Here is a 20,715-nt window from a genome sequence, read left to right on the forward strand (position 1 = left end):
AATCCAAACAATGGCACTGTAAGAAAACGTCAATAGTACGTACAAGCTGTGTTCCAGTGTCTGACAATCCAGTAGGCTCAAGCAAGAGATCCAGGATAATTGTGAGATGTAAGTCAAAGCTATAGTCTTCTTGATCAGAAGCTCATTCAGCCATCGAGGGGAAACCACTGTCGATATCGAGATTAAAGAACTTGAATCCAGACGAAGCACACTTCAGCGCAAGAAGCGGAACTTATACACGTAAGTCTGGGCCTCCCCAATACAGCAGTTTGTTCACTAATACGACATCTCCCTTCAGCGCCTTCGAAAAGGCATACAATGACTACTCGCGCATGTGGAACAGTAAGTTCGCTACGAAGATCTTCGAGATTCTGGCTCGCGAGCTGCGAGACATGGTTTACTGTCATCTTATCGGCGGTGCTCCAACGGCCCACATTCTACCACGTTACAAAAGCTTGCCGGCGAATAGTCGTGGAGAGTGTTTCTTCCATGTGGAACTCGGTGGCCGTCGTGGCCAGGCCCGCGGGCTTGACAATGAGCTTCAACACTACTTCATCGGAGATTACATGGGAAATGAGTTTGCTATGGAGATCGCACAAGTCTTTAACCGATGTGCCTGTTACAACGTTCGTCATATCGATGATGTTGTTCCTCTACTTTACAGCGGCCCTTTGATAATTCATCCATCCTGTCGACCTCTCGACCACCTCCGAACGCTCTCGGTGTGTGTCTCTATGGAACCTTACTTTAGCTCCAACAACTATCATCAAGCGGTTATCCTGCAGAGAAAGGCTGAGAGCAAAGCAACAAAGGATGACTATGAGAAACAAGTCAGTTGGCTTAGTGATCTCGCGGCCACGGAGCATGCATCACGACTCGCGATTACCCTCTCCGTCGAGGTACGAACTTCATTTGCCATGGAGAGATACAAGGCTGTTCTGTTCCCACATATCCAGGAACTTGTGAAAAAGAAATGCAAGGTTTTTGTGTCCTGGTGGAACATGGACAGATCTTCATGGCGGTATGAAGAGATCACTTATGATCGTACCAAGTTACTCTCGACAAATCAATAGACAGCAACATCGCCAAAGCTTTCGTAAGGAATGTCTCTAGGGCGCAAGCAGATGAAAAGAAGGTTGGGATTGAGGAAGGCAGCGACAATGGAGATGAAGACGAGAGGGTCAAGGTATATTCGTTTTCTGCAATGTTGTCGGATGAGGAGGCTTGGGTCATGCAGGATCCAAGAAGATGATACATAACAACCACACTCTGCTCTTCTTCTACCTAGCAGGCCGTCAGACATGTGCTAATAGCTATTTTGCGACGGTGTTTGGGGAGGACGTGGGGATGAAACGCGTAGTGCAGGAGCCCCCGATGACGTCTTGGCGTTGTCTGCGCACCTCAACTTTGTCGCGTCTTTCCCCAAACTCCTCAGTCTTTCGAATCTAATCCAATGCTATCGCAATGTCGTCCATATCGCGACGTATGGTTCTCGTCGCGTCGTCTGTATCACTCCTCCTCTTCATCGCAATCTCGCTAGCGACCGCCATCGAAGTACGCGGACCAACGCCACAAATCATACAGATCAATTTCGCGCAAGCTGCAAGAGTTGGAGATGGGGATGACGTTGTTGCGGCAAAAGCGCTGTTGAACGGCACAGACTTCGATCGCGGTGATGTGTACAATGGCAGTACCATCGTATCCGGAGCGACGCTAGTACCCACAACAATGACCGAAACCCAGGAAGGATTGATTGGCTTCACCCCGGAACCGCAGACGAGTGCCAGTTGGAGCGCTGAAGGCGTCTTGGGACCAATAGCTACGCCTACACCATCTGCCGCGCCGGTGCCTCGACCACCGACCACTCCTCAAATACCGATCCTTGCCCTCACATACGCGGGTGCAGGTGGGCCTAAGCACTGTCGCGGCGAACTCCTACAGAAGACATATTTTCCGCCACCCCTCGAGAAATGGAAGAACGGTACTTGCATCACTCTTCCAAGCGAAGCGCGATGCGGCGTGTTCTATTCGAACAAGGGCGACAACTGTGAAGCGCAACTGTTCAACATGCCAGATTGTTACAACACAACGCGATCATACGTGAACACAGTCGTTTTCATGCCCGAGGAGAGAGCCGTCGGCGCGCTTTGGAGCAGCATGTGGGTGCGATGCGGTGTTGACGTGCCGGAAGCCAAGATGCTTGATCCAAGTATTCTCGGAGGAGCGCTGAAGAAGAAACCTGGTGGTGGCTGAAAAAGTCATTGTCAATTTTGGAGGGAGATCCAGATCGTACGACTCCACTTCGTGTTGAACCCACGCCAATAACTATGTGTTGCTGTTACACCCAACAACCTGATCGATCCCTGTGCCTTCATCCTCGTCGGCCTCGTCGGAATCGCTACAACCCTCAATTCTCAGAGCCCCGTCAGGTCTCTGGAGAAATTCCTTCTTGGATCCGCCCAGCGATATACGTACACGCACAGCGTCCGACAGTTCGCAAAGATAAGGGAACAGATCCCAACCTGTCTCACACCATCCCTGGCTCTTTCGCCTAGAAGATGTGCTGAAATATCGGTTCCATGTTACGTCTTGGATCTCCAAGATACTGATCCGGAAGGTATGCCAAACCCCGATCGGATGGGGCGGATTGGGGTCATGGTGACGATGTTCCAGTCTTATGGCCGTCTCGCGTAAGACTAGGTGGGATGGTGGGCGATGCCGAGTAGTGAATGGGGAAATGAGGGAATAAAGTTGACTCAAAGAGATGCCTCCACGACCAGTGAGTATGAGTTGTTGAGGTTGCGTACTGGCCAGGATATCTAATCCCACCATTTCTTCATTGTCAATCTCGGACCGTGTCAAGATAATCGTCAAGGTTTCGAGGCCGGGAAGTGATATGTGACCATTCGCGTTGACGCCGAATGTCTGGAGACATTCCAAATCGACTGTAAGGTGCTGGAGACCATAGTGGGGGTTTTCAAAGAGAGGCAAAATAGTTACACGGCTGCATTTTGTATCAGACATTGCTCCTTCCAACTCAACGTTGTGGGCATAGTTGCATCTTAACGTGAAAGAAGTAACGGCAGCTGCGTGAACAGTCATCCTTAATGCGTTCTGAATGCGCTACACTTACTCATCAGTGTCCTTCCAGACCACCTATTGTAATAGTTGAACATACTGTCAAGATCGCCATTGAGGTATGGAAGTTATTCTCCACATCGTTGTCAAGTACGATGCCACCTTCCTCGACGTCTTTTTTCTCGAACATGTACGTATTCATTGGAACACATCTGATACTGGCCAAGTGAGGTAAAACATTCAGTATCGTCCTGAGAGTATCCGTCAAGTCCTGTCCTATCCAGGCCGCTTGTTTCTCTTCCTCTTCCAAATTGAGTATATGCGCTCCGCCAATAGTGAGTTGTCTAATATTCTTTGACACATCGGGAACTTGTAACAGCCGGAGCAAAGTGCGGAAACCCTCTTCTGTGCAACGATATGGCATGTCTTGGACGATCCCTATGAAGATGTTCATGAAGGCGTTATAAAGAGATCGACATGATGAACGAGTGTGGTAAATTGCCTGCCGCCCTTCCGGCGTCGATTGTGGTATGGCTAGTCGCTCATAAGTCGGATGATCGAGGAGCTTCATTCCGATCAACTCAATCAGCTCGACCGGAAGGTCAGTTAGGGTTCGGCGTTTGGGCCGTAGCATCTTAGTACGAAGAAGCTTCTTCAACGCGCGGAGAGGATTTTTTGTCATTGTAGTGAGGCTACATAGGTAGTTCAGTACCAATCAGGGTGTAGACACTGCCTCTATCCGATGATAGCTTACCAATACTTTGTTGGCGTCGCTTTGACACCCAGGCACCCGAGATGACGTGATCTTGACTCTCTTTGAACCTTTGCGGCTTTGAGGTAGATACGGTATGTCATTGAAGCAATGACGAGAGTGGTGGGGTGATAAGGCCACCTGGTGCATCTAGGGAGGCCTAGGACTATGTACGTTTAGCGACTGCGCTAGCATGCAACCGAGCTCGCCCTTCCTCTGCATGAGGATAGCAGACGAACGAGATTTCTATTGGAAAAAGGACCCTGGTTCTCTAACCAAGTCTCAGCCATTGATATCTCAAAAGCTGATGGTGGCCGTTTGACTGAACGAGTTTTTCAAAGTCGTCGAAACTCACAGACTTAGGAATATACAGATACATCATGCTAGACATGTATGTCACAGCCTCGATGTGTGCTGTCGCTTCCAACTGCAGAACAGACTTAAAATCTGAGCCTGATACAGATATGGGAGGTCATTGCTTACATTGGAAGCATCGCAAAATCAATACCATGATAAGCGGCAGGAGATGGAACTGAGAGATGTAAGTTAAGTTCACTTTCACCTTCACCTTCACTGCTACAATCGTAAGTCTCTTCTTGGACTCCGCTCTAGTTGGTCTAGGTCTAGTCTCACAACTATTTTGTCATTTTTCTGCTCCTGTCCATCTCTATCAAGCAGCTGGGAATCATGTCCGTATTCACGCCAGGAAAGCTGGAATCACTGCGTAACGTCCTTTCCAAAAGCCCAGACCGAGATGTCCTTCACAAATACCTCCAAAGGTCCAATACCGGCCTCCTTCGGGACGCCGTTCTGGTTACCCTCCACCGAAAATGGTCCGCAACCCCACCGCACCGCCTCACTGAGCTTGGAATCACCACCTACGATAGAGCCAACACCAACCAGGGGCAACCCATAGCTGGCCCACATGCCGAAGATCTACTCCGCCAAGTATGGTCTCTTCACCTTGTCATCCGCTCCACTGCGCACCTCGACTCTACACCCACTGGTCTAGACCCTTTCCACTTCGGTACGACAGTTTATGTGTCCCACGAAGAAGCTCTCAACCTCCTCCAACAGATCTGGCATCAGCCCATGAATGAGAAGAAAGCAGCATCCGGCTTCCGACCGATCGTGTACATGTCCTTCGGCGCCAATGACAGTATAAGCAAGATGCGAAAGACAGCTTTTGACTTCGATCCTTCTAGTATAGTTACTACGATAGCAACTCTAGACGCGCAAGTTATACCTCAGCAAGCAAAGATAACGCGCCACGCAGATGCATCGTTCACGTACCTCCTCCAGCAGTTCAAGATTCCTGTCCACCACCCTCAGAATAGTGGCAATGCTGCCATGTACGCTACCATTATCGCCACCCTTTCAGCCATTCGTTTCGAAATATACTCATGCCCGGTAAACAAGGTCGCGAAGCCAGGACAGACAGGGCAGTCGAGTTGCAAGTCGGCAGAGTCTGTGGTGCAGGGTTTGATGAATTGGCCGACGCCGGCGCCGCCGATTGGGGTGAGAGTATATTGTTGGAGATGTGGAATTGAGTCGCATGACTTTGTCGATTGTCTGGATGTGGATCTGAGATGTAGTAAGTGTGAAGGTGTGACGCAGCCATGGAGGAGGGATAATGCTGGAACACATGTTGAGGGATCCTGCACGTTTCGGTGAAGGTATATGGAGAAGATAGGATGAGAGATGAGAGCATAGTTCCGACAAGAGCACACTTATAGCTCTGTTCAGCTTCTCTGTAGTCATTGAGTCGCACAACGGGGATAGTACTGGACTTCAGAGCGGATAGTGGCCTGGCTTGACTGCCGATGTCGTGATTGCATTCACAATTACCTCGGCGCTATTAAGTCAGTGTCTTTGACCAATCTTCATATTCTATGTTCACCCGATTCGTCTCTTCTGCTGATTTTCTAGTGGATTTACCGCCCCAACACATCATATTCCAGCGATGGTAAGACGCTCATGCAAATGAATGCGTAGAATAGTTCGTGCGGCCACATCGAGGTAACTTGAACATGTTAGTGATACAGCAGATCGCGGCGTGCCAGCATGCTAGGCTATGATCTACAACTTCATCCCTTTGCTTGTTTGATCAAAGTCAGTTGAATAGACGCGTCTGCTCGACCTTTCGTTACGCGCCACATCGCGCTTGAGTGGACGCGTTCTGCAGTTGCAGGGTTGAGGTGATCGAGAGGCTCATCAGCGCGAAGCTTCCCCGAGATTGTCGCCCAGGATAACACGGCAAGCCTTGCACCTGCCTGTGCTTGCTAGTCGTTTCTTCGGATGCCATTTATCGATGCGACGGCATGGAGCGAATATTGTATGTATGAGAAACTTGTGCTAATGGGGAGGGGAAGATCAGAGAGGAACCGGCGGGCGGGTTCGCCCGCAAACAGCGCCGCAGCCAAGACGGCGCCGGTGAGAGAGAGTGGTCGCGACCAGAATCTCCTCTTTCTCGATCGGCTCTATCCATAACATACCTCCCTCTTCAAAGGGCATAAGATGTGTCAGTTTCTGCAGTGCCTCTGTGTTAACTGAATCGTGGGGCGACAAGATGCAGACAAACTTGCGTTCCTCGCGTTCTTCGTGCTTGTTGCGACATCGATCGGGTTCAACATGTTTAGCCAGGAATGCAATCCATGGAAAGAAATCTATGCCACTTGCACATTTCGGCAGCTCGGTCTGCGTCCTGCAGCCCTTGTTACCCATGCAGGTAACAATCTAGTAACGCGCGATTGGACAGCTCATATAATCTTACACGCGCTATGAACGGTTTAGTAGACACAGGAAAGCACGCCCGGTCGACCAACATCTGCATTCCAACCGCAGCAGCAACAGTCGGTTAACTCGCCATGGCGTTTCTAGCCCTGCAAGTGCTGACTCCACTGCTCGCGTGAAAGCTCCGCGGGTTTGATCGCTTCTACAAAAGGATTGTCTTCTGCAGTTGAGGCCTGCCTCTTCGCGTTTGGACCGCATGATTTCCACTCCAAATCCTGCGCGCTGACGGTTGTCGACTTCCGTTGCCATGAGATTTATCCAAAAGTTATCCCTTGGCGCTCTTGCCGTAGCTGCGAGAGCATCAACTCAGGATGTCTTCGAGCCAGCCGACTTCAATGTGACGGAGGCCCTTATGAACAACGGTGTCAATGTATCCGCCATACCCGAGCTAGCTGGCCTTGTGGTGAGATCTTCATCCAAGGGCTGTTCGATAGCCGTAAGGTCACACTCCTTGTTTTGTACACGGCTGGCTGAATATCAGAAAGTGCAACTCTCTCAAGCTCGTCTTTGGAGCTACTGAGACGTCTGACACTGCTCCGACAACGTACTGGTCGATACAGCAACTCGAGGTGGAGCCCTACTGCACGTTCTCGCCAACCGCCGCTCTTGAAGTCTCGAGCCTAGTCCTAATCGCACGTCTTACACAATGCCCTTTTGCCATCAAGAGCGGAGGTCATGCAGCCTTTCCTGGTGCTTCTAGCATCGAGGGTGACATCACTGTCGATATGGTTAATATGAACCAGAAAAAGCTCTCTGCAGATAAGACATCTGTTGCTGTAGGCCCTGGCAACCGGTGGAAGGAGGTTTATGATTACCTGACACCGTACAATCTTGCCATTGTTGGCGGACGAGTAAGTTGGATATTGACCTACGTATGTTTCGTGTTCACAACTGATGCTGGATAGGCGGCATATGTCGGAGTAGGCGGTCTTACACTTGGCGGAGGTATCAGCCACCATACCAACGAGTATGGCCTGGCGTGTGATAACATTGCCTCGTTCGAACTTGTTACCGCGTCAGGTATCATCCTCAAAGTGAGCCAAGAGACCTTTCCAGACCTTTACTGGGCTCTTCGCGGCGGAGGCAACAACTTCGGCATCATTACGACCTTCAACTACGAGACCCTGCCTCAAGGCCTTATGTTTGCGAGCAAACGCCAGTACAATGCGACCTACGCACCCGCCCTATTCGACGCATTTGGGAATGCGGTGGAGGCTGCTGAGACCGACACCAAACTTGCGCATTTCGTTGCCGTCGCATACTCTCGTGGTGTTAAGATCGCATCCACTGAGTATGAGTACTTTGACCCGATCGACCCAGTGAACCCACCCGCTATACTGAAGGAGTATCTCTCGCTTCCTCCACTCACAGACAGCACACGCAACTGCAGCCTCGCTGATACGACATCCGGGCTGAGCCAAAGCATGCCAGACGGCTTCCGGACGACTATGTGGTCTCAGTCTTTCAAGCTGAACACAGATTTGATGAAGCGCATGACTGACCATCTCTTCGAGATTGCGCCGAATATTCCTGTTGGTGCGCCCAGCGTCTCGTTCCAAGCGTTCAGCAAGCCCGCCCTCAAGGCTATGCAGAAGAAGGGCGGCAATGCTCTTGGCCTCCATCCCGAAAATGGTCCTCTATTTCATGCTCTCTTTTACCTCTCATGGACTGACGAGAAGGACGACAAGGTCGTCTTGAAAGCGGCACAAGATTTCCTAAGTGCATCGGTTGCTATGGCAAAAGAACTTGGTGCATACAATGACTATATGTACATGCCGTATAGTAGCCCTTACCAGCCAGTCATTTCAGGGTATGGCTTGGAAAATAAAGCCAAGCTGAACAAGGTGTCGAGAAAATACGACCCTGCGGGTATATTCCAAAAGCTGCAGCCGGGATACTTCAAACTCGACGGGACAGCGCCTTATGGCCAGGTCGTATAAAAGCTTGGTAGTATATCTCTAATGCATACCAAGTAACCAGATATTCATGTGTTCAAAGCTCGCGAAATCGTGGGCGCAGATTTCTTATCCTGATGTGTACAACGTAAATCGATGCCACCTTGTCATACGCAAACTTGACAAGGTTCTTCAGGCGCGCCCGCAACCTCAGGCTTCAAAATGGTTCAACCTTCCTGTTCAGCCCACCCCACCTTGCTCATCCAAACATATCCGATCACAACAAACTGCTAATATCGCTTCTGAACCGGATCGCCTTGCGATAATGAGTGCCATGATGATGCGCGTACCAGAGCCGCTCGAGCGTGTGCAAGCGATGGTCTGCGAGTTCTGCTGGATCAACGTCTTTGATACGGAGACTTTTGAGAGACTGGGTCGCCGTGAAAAGGTGAAATTGGAATATGATGTCAGTATCTTGTCGCAGTACCTTTTCTCTGCGTCTATAAAACGTCAGGTACACTGTCCAGACGTACGCTAACGCAAGGGCTGATTTAGATCGTTAAGGAGGACCTACAAGCGAAGACAGACAGCGAATGCCGATGGTGCTCATACTTACGAGCTTATGTTGTACGTTCATGCTCACCACCTATCAAGAAATATACGGTTACGTTGAGTGCAGATGTGGGGGATGCTTTTACTCCATCCGGCAGCAATGTCTACAGTATGACGTACAAATCAGATTCCGAGGATAGTCAGTATGGAAATTTCGTTAATTTGTTTGCTGAAGACGACAACTTCGCAGCGCATTTGGTCACTGCCCGAGAAGTGCAGAAGGACTTGACTCCCTCGAACACATCTACCCAGATTTCGAGGTGGATCAAGGAATGTGCTCTTCATAAGTGCTGCCCGGAGCAACTTGACTCACCTCTCCCAACACGTGTCATTGAAGTGGCAACATCGAAGATACTTTGTACGAACGGAGCCTTTGGAAAATTCGCGGCCCTCTCGTATTGCTGGGGAACTGGTTCACAAACTCAACTCCGGTCACATACCTTCGAGACACTAACTCAACACTTGGAACTCAGCGATCTTCCTCAGACCATCAAAGACGCTATTATTGTTACACGTTCACTTTCGATACCATATCTATGGGTAAGTGGAGGATGTCATTCCAAGCGAAACCCTGCTGCTCTTCTTTTGAGGATGATTTAACCTATGTTTTTAGGTGGACGCACTATGCATCATCCAAGATGATCAGGAAGACAAACTCCGTGAGATTGGGTTCATGGCAAGAATATATAGCATGGCCTATGTCACCATTTTAGCTTCGAGTGCAGCAGATGCAGCCGATGGATTCCTCCAACGATGCCCTACTGATAGATCTCCAAGTGTTCAAATACCATTTCGAATATCGCTGGATCAGTTTGGAAGTGCCACTGCTCGGATCGGTGATTTCAGTGGACATGCTGCTAGGCAGGACAACCCATTGAGCCAGCGAGCATGGGCTTTACAAGAACAGATGATGGCCAATCGACTACTCTTGTACACTCCCTCGACTTTAGAATGGCGGTGTGCAGCAGGTGTGATGAGCTTAGATCAGGCGTTGAGCATGGATTGGAAGTATAACCCAATGCCCATGTTGGTTTCTCAACTTGCTGAGAGTCAAGAAGAGGCCCTAGAGCAATGGCTTTGGATTGTCAACGATTATTCGCGAAGAGCTATGGCCAAAAAAACCGACAAACTGCCTGCTATCGCAGCTTTGGCTGAAACGTTTGCTTCGGTTCTCGGAGAATATCATGCAGGCATTTGGCAGCATGGTTTCGTCCAACAGTTGGCGTGGAAAATATCAGAGTGGATACGAGGCAGACGCAGTGACGTTTACAGAGCACCATCATGGTCATGGGCCTCCATAGATGGCGATGTCGATTTCGGGTCAACTGACAAAACTTGCTGCACTCTCGTGTCAGTAGAGTCCGTGCCCAAGAACGAACATGTTCCTTATGGAGAAGTGGCCCAAGGAGCGACCACACTCTACGGAAGGATACTTGTTGGCCTCATTTCAAGGTCTGAGGATCAATACGGTACATTCACCTATGATAAAAGTCATGGCAGAATTCCACCATTGAGAAGGTTCTACGCATCCTATTTCCATGGACCAACCATACGTACAGGGCCCCCTCAGGTCTCAGAGGTCCCGATTGGAATATGCCCGGATGTTACTCATCGTTCTCATCTCCTCCAATGCGTTCGTAAGCTCTCCTTGCGGCTTCACACTTATCGAACAGTACTAATGACTTATATATGTGATCAGTATTGCTGGTGCTATCTGAGCATTTCACTTGGACGGGATACCTACCCAAAAGCTATGACCGTTACAAGTCGGACGGAAGTTCCGCGGTGATATCGACTTACGCTGGCCTCATTCTTGTCCCGGCTGGCCTAAATACAGTGCGAAGAATTGGTTTCTTCGAAAAACTTCCCAAGGATGAGGTCAAAGACTCTGTCGATGGGGAGATCACGATCATATAGCGGAAAAACTCACGTGCTCTCAACGAAAGGCGCAGACCATGCTTCCAGCGAAGGCAAGTGTAAGTTTGATACATTGTGCGCCGACATGGCAACTTGAGAGGCACACGTACAACTACCGTACCTAGGTGCAAGGGCTCCCAGCGGACAGCGCGCGAAGGAATATGACACGTAGGTCTGGGTTGGAAGCTTTGAAGACAGGAGCGGTGAGCGTATATGTATGGTAATGAGTCAGTAACAGCGACGCATTTCGGCGGCAATATCACAGAACTACATTGTTATGATCTAAGCGCCAATTCCTAAAGGAGGTATCTCCACATATGTGAGTCCGTCCACAAACGCGCTTGCCGAAACTAGCATCGCGTATTACTTTCCAACAACCTCACGTTTCGCAAAGACGCGTAGAAAGTCCTTTCTCCAAACAAAAGCTGATAATGAGTATGATTTCGCTAGTTTCGCTATGCAGTGCAATTGAATGCTTTGCTCTTTCTAATGGTAAACCCCATACGCCCAATAAAGCACAAACGCCCGAGTTTTCCCCTATGTCCAGTTGATTCCGTATCATTAGTTCGTAGCAAGTCCTGCTCTTGATATCACTTCCGTCAATTCGTCCTCGGCGCCCCGTCTAGTTCTCCACTTCATTGCTGATTACAAGTGCGGCGGTGTAGCTATGCGATAGCCTACACGTCCAGCGTCGCATCTTCAAGACTCATTGGTTGGGCTGGCAGGGTTGGAGAAGTTGGGTGTAGCAGGTGCGGAGTAGGTCTGCGTGATGGGTTCGCAGACGTTGCGGTGGGTCTTCCAGTCCGACTTTTGGCAGTTGCGGTCGCAGTAGTAAGCGGCCTTGCAGCGAGAGCAGCGGCGGCGTGCGGGTTCACCAGAGCATGTTGTGCAAGCTGTTGCATGTTAGTAAGACGTCGCCATCATGATGTTTGAAATGAGTGTAGTGGTGCTAAAGTGCCAGGCCATGAAAGCGGCCGCGATAATTGTGGGATAAAGTGGAGAGGCGCATGCGCGCTAATGCAGCGTAGCGAATCACGTCCGGTTCCTGCATCGCGCCACATGGAAACTGAAGATAGGAGTTCAAACTTACGCTTGCTGGTGAAAGAACCGTTCAAACTTTCGGTGCTAGCCATGGGACGAAGAGAGTGGAATAGTTCGGGGCGATTGAAAGCCGGGAGCGGGGATGTGGATGCTGGCGGCGTGGCTTGCGATGCGACAGAGCCGTCAGAGGACCGTCTCGGAATGTCTAATCGCCATGTTAGAATGCATCGCAATACCGATTTCGAGTTGTACAATTGTAACTTCGAAGAATCCGAACATACCACTCTGCGCGCTGTCTCTCCTGTCCATTATGGAATGTCGACCATTGTTCACCGCTCCATTGCCATCGCCAAGACTGGACGTAAACACATTCAAACACACGCTTCGGGGTGGCATTTCCTCTTCTCTTTCTGTTTCGCGACGTCGTTTCCTTTCTGTAACCGGTCAAGGCAGAGTCTTTAGAAAAGAAAGAATTAAGAGAATTGAAGGGACTGCAGGTATTTCAAGCAAAATCTGTCGCTTCGCTGAAAGTTTCGCTGAAAAGCGGTGTGAGGTGTGGAAGCACAGATCGCAAACTAGCCCAGGAACAGGCTAAGGCTTACCGTTCCGCTGAAACGCGCGGTCATGTGTCTCAGCCTTGGGTATCTATTCACCGTATCATCTTAGAGAAGTCGACCTTCTCTTGCATCTTCTATGCATTATGTGGTTGTTGGGGTACATGAGAGCTTTCGGGCGTTGCCCATAGTTCAAGTTGTGCGATTTCTCGTGATGGTCGGAGGATCTGCAAAACAAATCTCCGATCGTCTGGAGCGCGATTGAGTTTGAAAAGCAAGCAGCACAATGCACCTCCCGATAAACGGAAACGGCGAGACCGCCAGATTGTGGGGTAGTCAGCGGCTGACGGTCCTCGTGGAGACTTCGCATGTACAGGTCAGCAGTGAGCTGATCGTGTACCGCTTCTTCGCTGCTCATCTACTATCGCCGCTTCACGAGTGCGATCATATATCGCCAAGTGTAGGGGCGTCGTTGGGCGCACTGGAGGTGGAGAACTTCGAAACATGCATTTGCCACTACTTCGTTTTTCCAAAGGCAAGCGCAACAGACAGATGGTGCATAGCCCGAGCTGACACAGGATTGTCCCCTGGCGGTGTTCGATCTTGTTAAGAACAGGTTTGTGCTGATGAAGGGTCCAGCAACCGGTCAACTCGGTCAGCTTTATCGCTTACTACGGCAACAGATCAGCTTCAGTCCGGACTCAATATGCAAACCAAGAAAGAAGGCAACGCGGATTGCTGCTGTCGTTCGTCTCCGGCGACTTTAGTAAGCGCAATGCTGAAGAGGCGGATGTCAGTTGTTTTCGGAGGATGAAAGGGTTTGCACGTGACCGACTCGCTCCGCATGACCCCACAAACTTGTCTGGACCCTGACGCACTGTCAGTATAGAAGTGGCTAGACGGTCGAATGTAAACGGCACTGGCTGAACCGCACCGGATATGGTCAACAGTCTTGCAGGTGGTAGCGTATATTGCTAATTTTATTGGTATAGCAATACTTAGAACGTGAAGAGGTCACATGCTAGAGTTCTTCTCCAAGAAGATTGGGTAAGCAACACGAGCACCAATCGACCCAAGCTTGAGGTGCCAGATTGTTCTAATCTGCCCCGCCGATATCCATCGCTCGATGCGTCGTTCTCAGCCAGAGCGGGGACTTGCTGCCTAGACATTGTCAAAGGTGATAGGTCAATGGTCCGATCCGGATCGCGGTAGACCTGATGTCAAATCAGCAGACCATGAGGAACGAATGATATCATGAACAGGCCATGGAGATTACGTTGCCAAAGGGTCTATCGGCACCATGTGCGTCGAAGATTGGTTCCTGTAAGGCAACTGAGACAGCTCGCGAGGAGCAACGGAACGTTGTACACTCCGAAGCACGACTACCATAAACCAAGATGCCGTAGATTACTAGGCTGCAGTAGACCCTGTCCACGACGCCACAGCGTAGCTTCACTCTGGATAACGGATCTTTGTGCATCAATCTTCATGCATCCAAGACTTGGAAGAGGGTCTCAGTACGGGGGCACGGGTGCGTGAGAGGGGCAGAATGACGATGGAATTTTCTATCGTGCAACTAGTGGGAGTTTGTGGCGGTGCAGTGCCGAACCCGTGTTTGCGGCTGTCATGATGAGCAGCATCACGCTAGAAGCCCATAAAAACTCCCGCCAAGGATACCAACTTGATCATGTGCCACTCAGCCGTGCCTGGAGCCCGTACGAGCGCGAATGGCACTTTGAAGCCCTGGCTCCGACATACGGGGAGTGCCGACCGTCGTGTCAAAGTGGGAGTCATAAGACAGCGCCAAAAAGAAACACCACGAATGTCCCAAATTGGGCACAATTGACTCACGGTGGGCAGAATCGAGTGACAGCTGGACCTGAAACGTACTATTCGGGTGCTTGTCAACGTGTTTCTCGTGATGAAACACTTTGCTGTATACTGGAGAAAACATTGGTACATAGGGCCTGTTCATGTTGGTAAAGTGGGCGAACTGCTGTGCCAATGCGCCGATGGTGAAAAAGAGTCACCAGAGAGCCCAATTGACGAATGACGAGGGGCCAAACTCCGGTCAGACAGAAAGAGACAGGCGAGTCGAGCGATGGGTGAATAGCGCCATGCACGTTGCTCGGCAAGCGTCGAGTAGCAGGGTGTCTGATGAGTCTTTGAGCGACACGCAAACATTTTGCACATTCGGCGCCCTCGACTGGTGTGCGTTCAAGGGCGCAGACGAAGCTATGCCCTTTAGCACAGCCCTAGATGAGGTGTTGCGGGTCTCGTCGTGAGTTGCAGCCGCCGGTCTGAACCATGGCAGCGGCGCACAGTGCAATTTCGCAGCGACACGCAAACTTGCACATGGGCTTCAACAGCCATCAACAGCCACTCTATGGCATGCATTAGTTGACGGATTGGCTGCGGAAGGTTGTGGCTATGCGCGAACTTGTGTAGCGGTGAGATTGTGCGAGTGCTGCGCAAATGAGCAGAGCGATGGTGGGGAGGAAACAAGTCTTGCCCGCATTGGGTGTGGCTGCCGTGGCTGATGCCTCGAGAAAACAGGCAGCGACGGCACCCGCCCACCCCTCAACACCGTAATGCGAACGCGGACAGCGACATGAGGCTCAGCATCGAATAATCAGACCGCATCCACAGCGAGCGAGCAATGTCGTTGGAGAGACAGCATAGGTGTTCTCTGCCCGACTGGACACGTTGACACGCGCGGCACGAGTCGATGCGGCGGTTGCTGGCACTCCTGGGCCCATTCTCTGGCGAAGCGACAGCTCATCATCGCCAATGACAGCGCCGTCGACCAGCGGCCGTTGACGGCCCTCTGACTGACGAAACATGCCTCTAGCGGCGGTTCCCAAGACATCGTCGTCATGCACGGATCGAGAGGAACAATTGCAGTCACCGCCCTCGCTAGCAGGCCATGGCCCCCTAGTCCTGGAGGCTAAGAGGTGCTAACCTAGCCCCTGCTGATGGTCACAGGCAACCCATGCCTAGCTCAGGCTTCCACCCACACCCTGGGCATGCGGCCGCTGTAGAGGATCGAGACATATATTCCATGCCATCCGCGCCCACCATAGACCCTCTATCTAAACCAACTCACTCGAAACGACTACGACCTGCTGTTCACACGACCAACAGTCTACCATCTACCACCGTCAGCAAAAACAGAACACCAACAACACTACCACACCAAAGTTACCCTCCCACACTGGGAGTGACTTCACCAACACCATTCCGTACCTTGGGAACAACGTCACAACGGCTTCCCCAAAGTCTATTCTGAAGAACTCACCCACATCATCTCCCAAGATGCCTTCCGCACGCACAAACCAACCGACCATCGTTCACTCACGGCCTTCCACGGCCAAGAAGGAGCGTGTGGTCGGCTTCTACGAGGACCCCGTCGACTCTTTCTCCCGTCCTGTCAACACTGCTGAGAGCTGGGCCGCCTACCACTTCGAGATGCACGCCAGGAAGTGTGCTTACTGCCACAACCCCTACGAAGTCCACCGCAACCACGAGCAACTCTGCGAGGTCGGTCACGGCCTAGCCCAACAAGTGGCCCGCTACATCTACCAAAAGTCGGACGGAGCCACCTACTCAACTGTCGAGGAAGACAACAAGCTCGTCCGTGTAGAGATCCCAGCCGGTTACGTTGAAGTCTGCAGCCTCCTCAAGGCCATTGAGCGCAGCATCCGTCACCGATCCCGCAAGCCATTTGTCTCCATGGACCGCAGCTACTACGTTGCTCCCCGCACAGCACCCGCCTCTCCCCGACGAAGCCACTCCGTCAAGGTTGACCAAGAATCAAAGACCAAGACAAAGTCATCATCACGATCACGCAACGGTGAGATCGTCGACTGGCCACAGCACAGCACCAGCCGACCAAAGCGACCACTTGCCGAGATTAGCAACACTCCCAGCTCCAAGCGCGGCTCCCTCTACGAGGAGGACCTGGCTAAGCAGTGCCGAGCTGCAAAGCACTACGCTGTCGAGGTCCGCGAGCCATCGACACGGGACCTTCGCGAGCACCGGTCGTCTGGCTACTACCGATGAATGATGACTTGAAGACTTTCTTTGCGCCTTACGAAATACGATCTATTGAATAATACGATACCCACACTACCATCTACGGCTACGAGGCCTAGCGGCCGCGCGGTCGAACACTCCGATCCCACCACGACATCCGCGGGCGGACGCTGCAAAAGCTCCGCGCCGGTGCGCGCCACCACCACCAAACACACATTCATACATGCTTTATCGCACGCTTTGCTTCTGCGTTGCTTATACATGCTCTTGGGTAGTGCAGGATAACGGTGGAATGATACCTTGAGAGGATCAAACAGTTGCATGCCTCCACCTTTGCGGTGTTGAGGGGGGAATGGATGATGCACGCCAGGGTAATAGACCCTGATGATGCGGAGGATACTTGGAATGACGTTGCTGGCCCGAGACTAAGGGATCTGGCTAGATAGCTAATAATGGAAATAATTCATAATCACCTAACACCACTTTGCCATCATGAAGTGTCTTTGCCCCATTACCTGAAAATAATACTAGTATTACTTCCATAGCTTCCTCGTACTCGGAACTAACGGCTGGCAGATGCTCTGCCGATAGCGCAAGTGCTAGCTCCAGACATAGAGACCACCGAGCCACATTACACTGAAACAGTCACACACAAGACAGTCTTGATCCATCAATGACTCCCACACGACACACACCTCGGCTGCTCCCTCAAGGCTCTTCCCTTTGTTACGGCCTAGACATGACCAATCACATCTCAGGGCACCAGCAACACCTTGTCTTATCGCTAGCCAAGTTTCCCATCATGTGGCCAGGAATATATTGATCGCCGGCGCCTGATACGGATGCGTGAACACCCTCGTTACCAAGATTTTGTTGGTATGCGACTGGACCCTGATGTCTGCCTGGCGCGCACTGCACCCTCAATCTCGCCCAGCGAAGACAATTGTGGGTTTGATACACCCTCTCGCGATATCAAAGTGAGACTTGCATCGCGCGCTGCTAGTGCATTTCGCAGTCGCGCAAACTGTCATGCCACTTCCTTCTTCAAGGCCAAAGTGCAATACTGAGCCACAAAGCCACTGTCTGACATACATGCCCTCGGCCCCAGGATAAAACCAGGACGACATCATTGTCAGCTGTGCCGGGGCCCTGGTCAAGTATTTTGATGGCATTCAGGGTGCTTGCCTTGTTACTCATGACGTCTTATCACCAAGGTTCTTGACGGCAGAATTCTGATTATCGTCCAGGGAGGATTGCGATGCGGGGCATGGCAGACGTCAGGGTCCGGATGAGAACCTTGGAATCTCACATCTCACACGGGATAAGGTCAGGGTCTGCCAGGTTGGTGGCGAGAAACGGAGGTATCGTGGTTTGACATGTCCGAAAGTGTGCCCAGTGTGATAGAGTCTTGGTAGATGATTACTAAGAGTGGACAGTGGTGATGGTGGTTTGGTGGTGTTGCGGGGTACGGGCGCTGAACGGGCAGGTGTGTTGCGCACTGGCAGGCAGTGTTCAATCTTCGCCGCTCTCACAACCCTCACCACAACAAGCTCGCAACAGATGTTGTTGCCACTGCCAAAAATACTGTCACGGTGATATTACCATAATTTGGTGATCTACAATAGTAGCCTCACGATAATAGCAACGGTCTCGCTTCAAGCCGCGATACGAAGATCGAACGAGAAACCTATACAAGTTATTGCGCGTCCGCCGCAGAACGACCGAATTACCATTAACACACGTCACATATTGAAGACACAAGTTGGCCATCATATTGAGGTAGAAGAAAGACTGCAAACATCAGGAGACAGGAGCTGCTGCCCTTCGCACTGTCCAGCCCGAAAGGCCCCGCCAACCTCTCCACATCAGAATCTAGCCAGAATACAGCAGCGACATCTGCATTCCAGAACACTTCTCCATCTTAATCGTGCATTGACAACTGTCCCCTATGTTCCGGCAGCTATCTCACCATCATCAGGGAGGTTCCTGACTGATAATCATCAAACACCGTGGGTGATGCCAGCTGCCGGTCAAACGGCACCACCAACCCCACTCTATTGATCGCAGAATTCGATCATAACTGGCCACACCAGCTAAACAACGACAGTTCAACGAAATCAAGTCCATGATGGATAGTTGCATATGATATGCATATTCTTATTCTCCTGTGGAGCTTGCATCAGCTCCATTGTCACCGGTCAATATGCAGCTAATTCTCTAGTCCACGTCCGAAAAGGTGCAGCGTGCATGCATTGAAGCCTCACCGGTCAACCTGATCGAGTACCTGCAAGATACCCACCAGCGTGCGCGGTCTCGAATCTCTCATATAATCACTCTCCTGCATCGTCGGACCTGTCCGGGCTTCTGAAACAGACAAAAGCATTGCGCAAGCTGTATTGCCAGCTCACGTCTCCCCGCATTTACCAGGACGTGCCCCTTCCGTCTGGCGAGGCTGCTCGCTGGTCAACGTGTCCATCGACTCATCGCCAAATCATCGTCTGCACACCCGTCCGAACCAACCTCATCCCAACCACCCGACCTTTCCTTCCCCACAGTCCAATACTTTGGTTTTCCTTAGCATATCTTCGTGCAGTCCGGTGCAAATGTCAACGTGTCGCGCTCGCTTGCTGGGGTCCCTGTTCTGTGGAGTCGCAGCGGCCCTGCCCAACCCAAGAAAATCTTCTCCAGCTATGGGTCGGTAGCCGAAGTGCAATGGATACTTTGCTGCGATAAGGTCACAAAAACAGGGCTGTGCCGGCCTCAGGTACTGGCAGAAAAATTGCAAGTGATTGGGCAATGGCTATGCGTATGAGGTATGTGTTCGGTGGTCGATGCGTGGTGGTTTGTGACATACTTGCGGGAAGCCATCGTTCGGTGGGTGGTGACGGCTGAGGCGCAGCACCGAGTTCGCAGGGCTGAGCCACCAGTACCTGATGCAAGTTATCAAGCCACTAATCCAACGCATGCTCATCGGTGGGAGTGGTATCCCACCTGATCGTGCGGCTGATGAATCCAATATCGAGAATACGACGCGGCAGCCGCCGCCATGCCTTTGTAAGATGTAAGACGGACGACGCGCTCGCTCGAAGTACAAAGCGGCAAATGCGACTACCTTCCCAAGACCTATCTGGGGGCCGAATTTCAGGAACCGCCACGCCAGCGCCAGCCTTACGGCCCCCAGCTCCTCCATCGCTCCACCCTCCCGTCATTTCAAAAATAGCCCCCAGGGTTCATGCGCGACATGCTGCGCCGCCTCCATGTCTGTTTCGACATCAAACATCTTCACAGCCAATCGCAACGTGCTTTTCTGCCGTACATGGGTTCACATTGTAGGATGTCGTTTGCTTCAGTTACGCATCATCATGCCTGCTTCACTGGGTTGCAATCGCCATGGCAATATCGCAGCATGCGTGAACGGTATGAAGATGGGGCTGTGAATGTTGGATATTGAGACAAGAGGAGATAGTGGAGATAGGGATGCGACGACAGAACATGCGGAGTGGTATGTCTCGGAGACCCCGAGATGGCATGTCCTTGGTAAGCAGGCAGGTCTGCATCTGGCGCTTGAAGCGTGACGTACACTTCATGTCTGATCTTGAGGCGCGAAGAGATGGGTGCGCGAGAGTTGAGGAGTAGCCCCCAGGACGACAGTTACAAACTAGTAGCCGCTCTGTAGCGCGTGTGCTCATTTTGGTGACGTGCTTGAAGAACGTCCTGGGTACACATGGATCAGAAGGTAGTGTTCAGGCCTTGTACTATCGTCTCTAATTGTTCACAGCCCAGTATTCCCGCTCATAGATGTGAGCATCAGCTCTATGCCAGAAGACACCACGACACCAAGTGATAAGTAAGCAAAGCCTGAACATGAGGAATCCTATTGCGACGGGAATACTTCACTGCTAGTCAGACTTGGAGGTCCTCGCTACATCCGCACATACTCAACAACCGCCAATTTTCCCTATGCTCGCTTCCAAATGACGCTCTGTAATGCCCCCAGGCCGAACCGGACCAGCGACTATCTGCTCGCCAGACCACTTGG

General features: G+C 51.3%; 5 protein-coding genes across 5 annotated transcripts; 4 read left to right on the forward strand and 1 right to left on the reverse strand.

Annotated features, from left to right (window-relative positions):
• Nucleotides 1-1,464: 1,464 nt before the first annotated feature.
• On the forward strand, nucleotides 1,465-2,253 carry J4E82_006417 (uncharacterized protein; the record flags this gene model as incomplete). The annotated part of the gene is made up of 1 exon (XM_051732674.1): nucleotides 1,465-2,253. The coding sequence occupies one exon, from the start codon at nucleotides 1,465-1,467 to the stop codon at nucleotides 2,251-2,253; it is 789 nt and encodes a 262-aa protein (XP_051587624.1).
• A 2,040-nt stretch (nucleotides 2,254-4,293) lies between these two features.
• On the forward strand, nucleotides 4,294-5,379 carry J4E82_006418 (uncharacterized protein; the record flags this gene model as incomplete). Its single annotated transcript, XM_051732675.1, has 3 exons — nucleotides 4,294-4,300; nucleotides 4,536-5,181; nucleotides 5,271-5,379. 3 exons carry the CDS (start codon nucleotides 4,294-4,296, stop codon nucleotides 5,377-5,379), a joined length of 762 nt encoding a protein of 253 aa, XP_051587625.1.
• A 1,490-nt stretch (nucleotides 5,380-6,869) lies between these two features.
• On the forward strand, nucleotides 6,870-8,562 carry J4E82_006419 (uncharacterized protein; the record flags this gene model as incomplete). Its single annotated transcript, XM_051732676.1, has 3 exons — nucleotides 6,870-7,058; nucleotides 7,108-7,473; nucleotides 7,528-8,562. The coding sequence occupies 3 exons, from the start codon at nucleotides 6,870-6,872 to the stop codon at nucleotides 8,560-8,562; spliced, it is 1,590 nt and encodes a 529-aa protein (XP_051587626.1).
• A 3,183-nt stretch (nucleotides 8,563-11,745) lies between these two features.
• On the reverse strand, nucleotides 11,746-12,396 carry J4E82_006420 (uncharacterized protein; the record flags this gene model as incomplete). The annotated part of the gene is made up of 3 exons (XM_051732677.1): nucleotides 11,746-11,939; nucleotides 12,137-12,292; nucleotides 12,372-12,396. 3 exons carry the CDS (start codon nucleotides 12,394-12,396, stop codon nucleotides 11,746-11,748), a joined length of 375 nt encoding a protein of 124 aa, XP_051587627.1.
• Nucleotides 12,397-15,956: 3,560 nt separating this feature from the next.
• Nucleotides 15,957-16,703, forward strand: J4E82_006421 (uncharacterized protein; the record flags this gene model as incomplete). The annotated part of the gene is made up of 1 exon (XM_051732678.1): nucleotides 15,957-16,703. One exon carries the CDS (start codon nucleotides 15,957-15,959, stop codon nucleotides 16,701-16,703), a length of 747 nt encoding a protein of 248 aa, XP_051587628.1.
• Nucleotides 16,704-20,715: the final 4,012 nt, after the last annotated feature.

The sequence above is a fragment of the Alternaria postmessia genome (genome assembly GCF_024291825.1).
Source record: "Alternaria postmessia strain BMP 2775 chromosome Unknown scaffold_37, whole genome shotgun sequence".
Lineage (NCBI taxonomy): Eukaryota > Fungi > Ascomycota > Dothideomycetes > Pleosporales > Pleosporaceae > Alternaria > Alternaria postmessia.